This window comes from Oncorhynchus nerka, linkage group LG18 (assembly GCF_034236695.1).
Source record: "Oncorhynchus nerka isolate Pitt River linkage group LG18, Oner_Uvic_2.0, whole genome shotgun sequence".
Taxonomy (NCBI): domain Eukaryota; kingdom Metazoa; phylum Chordata; class Actinopteri; order Salmoniformes; family Salmonidae; genus Oncorhynchus; species Oncorhynchus nerka.
The window spans coordinates 84,296,398-84,300,758 of record NC_088413.1 but is presented as its reverse complement, the minus strand read 5'-3'; the positions used below and the strand labels follow the sequence as shown (position 1 = coordinate 84,300,758).

The following is a 4,361-nucleotide window of genomic DNA, read 5'->3' as shown; positions in this document are numbered from 1 at the left end:
GAAGGCCGTATGAATGAACGGGTCTGTCTCTGTCCTGTGAAGGTCATATGAATGGTCTGTCTCTGTCCTGTGAAGGCCATATGAATGGACTGGTCTGTCTCTGTCCTGTGAAGGTCATATGAAAGGACTTGTCTGTCTCTGTCCTGTGAAGATCATATGAATGGACCGGTCTGTCTCTGTCCTGTGAAAATCATATGAATGGACTGGTCTGTCTCTGTCATATGAATGGACTTGTCTGTATCTGTCCTGTGAAGTCCATATGTATTGACTGGTTTGCCAAGCCCTCTGATATGGCTGACCACCTAGACCTGTCGTAGCCCCTTGTAGCCCCAAGTCGTAGTCCCAAGTCTGTGACTATACACTATATGCTATATGTGGCTATACGTCAGTGACTATACGTCTGTGCCCTCTCGGGGGTATAAGATATTGTTGACACTAAAGCTGTTATAGAAGTGGCTGTTGAACTGTCCTGCCTGCCCCCCTCCACTGAATGTGTTGTAGTACAGTCCTCTGTTGAAGGGAGACAGGCTGTCTGCTGGGTGGCCGTGGCCCCCGAGGCCCGCCTCTGAGAGTCCCGGGCTGTGACTGTCCTGGCCTGGGGTGGGGGTGTGGGGTGTGTGGTTGTGGTATGGGCTGCTATGGAGGGCTGTAATGTTCCTATTGGTCAGCTCGTTGACCAGCCCCAGAGAGCTAGTCTGTCTGCTGGAGGGACCAGAGGAGAGAGGAACGGAAGCCCCTAGAGGCCCGGAGCCCAGCCCAGCCATACTGCTGAAGAAGTTGTTAAAACACGGAGTGCCACCGGACACCAGGCCCGGGGGGGGAGAGCTCTTGTGACCCTCACTGACCACCTCCATGTCTGGGGAGGCGGGGCCTAGGAGCTGGGGGCTGTCTAAGGTCTTGATGGGCGGGGCTGCTCGGCCGTCCTCTGTCTTGGTGCTGTTAGTGGAGTCGGAGCGGCGCTTCCTCTTCCTCCTGAAGTTCCCGTTGTCAAACATCTTCTCACAGTTAGGGTCCAACGTCCAGTAGTTCCCTTTACCTGGAACATAAATAATAGAAACTTTAGCATTATTATATAGTATTTATATATTAATAAGACATTATTATACAGTATTTATATATTAATAAGGCAATATTATATAGTATTTATATATTAATAAGACATTATTATACAGTATTTATATATTAATAGGACAGGATTACATAGTATTTATACATTAATAAGACATTATTATATAGTATTTATATATTGATAAGACATTATTATATAGTATTTATATGTTAATACATTAGTAATATATACACATTAGTAATATGTACATATCCAATGAAGAACTGGAGGGAGATGTGCTCATCCTAAACATGAGAAAACTAATGCTGGGATAAAAAAACATTACAGGATCAAATAAATGAGGCCCGCATACATAATGAAGAATTGTGTGTGAAATAATAAAGGAATAAAGCCCTATGAGCAGCAATATTCCATGTGCGGGCCACTCATTCCATTTGCGGGCCACTTTATACGTACAAATCCACATAATGTTGTAGTAGTTTAGTATTGTGCACATTATCACAAACAGTGATGTGATGCACCTAATACTCTGGCTTTGGAATGATACACTGATGAGGAAATCAATGTCTAGGTAGCTATTAATTTGAATGAGTTTGGGGTTAAAATTGTGTCATTCCCTAGAATATGGGTGCTTCGCTCTGCCCTTCCAGGATTAGGATATCAAACCTTTTATCTATAAACTGCCATGGTAGGAAACTGAAGGCCCACTCAGTATGGACACGAAGCATCTAATAACAAGCTAACCGTTATGTTGTAATCCATAAAGTTTCTTACACTAAACTTTATAGTAATGTTAAACGCATTTACGGTAACATAATGTACCTTTATTTACAGTAATTTACGGGTAACTGGCTGCCAGTAAATTATCGTAAAAACAATAGGATTTTTTTTTACAGTGTATTATAACAAACTTTTGGTGCAATTTAATATTGACCACATAGTCCTAGTCTAATCTCTAGAAAAATATATATTCTAATCTATGGAATGACCAAATAGTTCTAATCTAATCTCTAGAAAAATATATATTCTAATCTATGGAATGACCAAATAGTTCTAATCTAATCTCTAGAAAAATATATATTCTAATCTATGGAATGACCAAATAGTTCTAATCTAATCTACATAATAATATATATTCTAATCTCTAGAATGACCTCATAGTTCTAATCTAATCTCTAGAATGACCTCATAGTCCTAGTCTAATCTCTAGAATGACCTCATAGTCCTAGTCTAATCTCTAGAATGACCTCATAGTCCTAGTCTAATCTCTAGAAAAATATATATTCTAATCTATGGAATGACCAAATAGTTCTAATCTAATCTCTAGAATAATATATATTCTAATCTATGGAATGACCAAATAGTTGTAATCTAATCTCTAGAATAATATATATTCTAATCTATGGAATGACCAAATAGTTGTAATCTAATCTCTAGAATAATATATATTCTAATCTATGGAATGACCAAATAGTTCTAATCTAATCTACATAATAATATATATTCTAATCTCTAGAATGACCTCATAGTTCTAATCTAATCTCTAGAAAAATATATATTCTAATCTCTAGAATGACCTCATAGTCCTAGTCTAATCTCTAGAAAAATATATATTCTAATCTATGGAATGACCTCATAGTTCTAATCTAATTTCTAGAAAAATATATATTCTAATCTATGGAATGACCAAATAGTTCTAATCTAATCTACATAATAATATATATTCTAATCTATAGAATGACCACATATCTAATCTAAACTCTAGAATAATATATATTCTAATCTCTAAAATGACCTCATAGTTATTTCTATGTCCCATGCTAAAGAAGCAAAGGCCAGTCAATATATTAGATATATTACATTTGACTCATCTCAAGTCTATGGGACACTGCTGATAACAATTCCTAGATTTAATATGCACAATGATAAGCATTATAGTCTTCAAAATGAAGGAAACAAATTAAAGGATAAAATGAACAATGATCAGCATATGGTTTGAATAACCCTTTATTTTATCGAACTGATTTGAACTGATCACCCTTAGCGGGAGTTGCTTATAAGGGAATTAGCTAATTCAACCTATCTTCTTTTCCTATTGAAAACCAGATGTGGGAACTCCCACTCAGGCGTTTTGTTTTACGCCTCCTACGTTAGTTTAGCAACAGGCCTACACCAATTTATTCAATCGGTTTTAGGCCCAAACTTTTACACGTGTTTTTATAGGATTTCTAACCGACAGCTGAATCACATAGCCTACCTGACTAATTAAAATATATCTACAAATGGCCCTAGATGTTACAAAGATAAAATAGAACAGGATGGGATAATACCTGGGTCGTCCTCGTCGCGGGGGACCTTTTTAAAGCAGTCGTTGAGTGACAGGTTGTGTCGGATAGAGTTCTGCCACCCCGCCTTGCTCTTCTTGTAGAACGGGAAGTTATCAGCGACATACTGGTAGATCTGACTCAGGGTCAACTTCTTTTCGTGTGCGTTCTGGATCGCCATGGCGATGAGCGCAGAGTAAGAGTATGGAGGACGGACCAGCTTTAGCAACTCTTCCTGACTGGCTATGGACAGCCAACCCAGGTCCGGACCCCCGAACCCGGGAGAGTTGGTAAGGAACTGCCGCTGGGTACCGTAGGAAGGTGGCATAAAGGATGCTGTGTTGTTTCCGTGCAGGTAGGGGGTGGAGGAGTTCACGGGGGGCCCGTTCAACCACAGGGATGACGCGTAATCTCCCAGGCCGTATCCAGACGGTCTCTGTGCGCTCTGGAGTCCAGGCTGGTGGTACATGCTGAAGTTATCGCAGTAGACAGCCATCTCCGGCGTCTCCTGGGTGCTCTTGGGCTGGGGTTGGAGAGAGCTTGCTGTTGAAGACGAGGTGTGGTGTACTGAAGGGTCGATGGAGTTCATGCTCCACTCGGGAGGACAACCCCAACGGAATTAGAACACAACAGTAACGGTTCAAACGGACGACCTGATCCCAAGCGCGCAACGTCAGCAACAAGTGCCAGAATCCAAAATCTGAGTTTTAATTTTATAACTTCAGACCGACAGTTTCTCATCCAGACACTAGATCATCTCTAACAGCCAATAGACACTCACTAACTGGTTGGGGGTGTGGCCATTGAATTCAGTTGAGAATTGACAGGCAGAGGTGTGAAATAATAACTTCTCTATGTTTCACACTAACGGCAACATAAAACCCGACAGAAAGTGTTTACTTGAAATGTAATATTAATACAACAATTGAGTTTGTGAATTATTCAAATTTGCGCCAGTAGATAGGTCT

At 40.1% G+C, this 4,361-nt stretch overlaps 1 protein-coding gene across 1 annotated transcript; it reads right to left on the bottom strand.

The window, feature by feature from the left end:
• Positions 1 to 252: 252 nt before the first annotated feature.
• Positions 253 to 3,982, bottom strand: LOC115126476 (forkhead box protein I1c-like). Its single transcript, XM_029656095.2, has 2 exons — positions 3,400 to 3,982; positions 253 to 1,036 (listed from the first exon to the last, which is right to left on the bottom strand). The coding sequence occupies exons 1-2, from the start codon at positions 3,980 to 3,982 to the stop codon at positions 393 to 395; spliced, it is 1,227 nt and encodes a 408-aa protein (XP_029511955.1). The 3' UTR covers positions 253 to 392.
• Between the last annotated feature and the right edge of the window lie 379 nt (positions 3,983 to 4,361).

Excerpts from the sequence above, each read along its gene's own strand:
- LOC115126476 (XM_029656095.2), bottom strand. The coding sequence starts at position 3,982 with ATGAACTCCATCGACCCTTCAGTACACCACACCTCGTCTTCAACAGCA. Across the intron at positions 1,037-3,399 it reads CCGCGACGAGGACGACCCAG|GTAAAGGGAACTACTGGACG; the intron begins GTATTATCCCAT and ends TTTATGTTCCAG.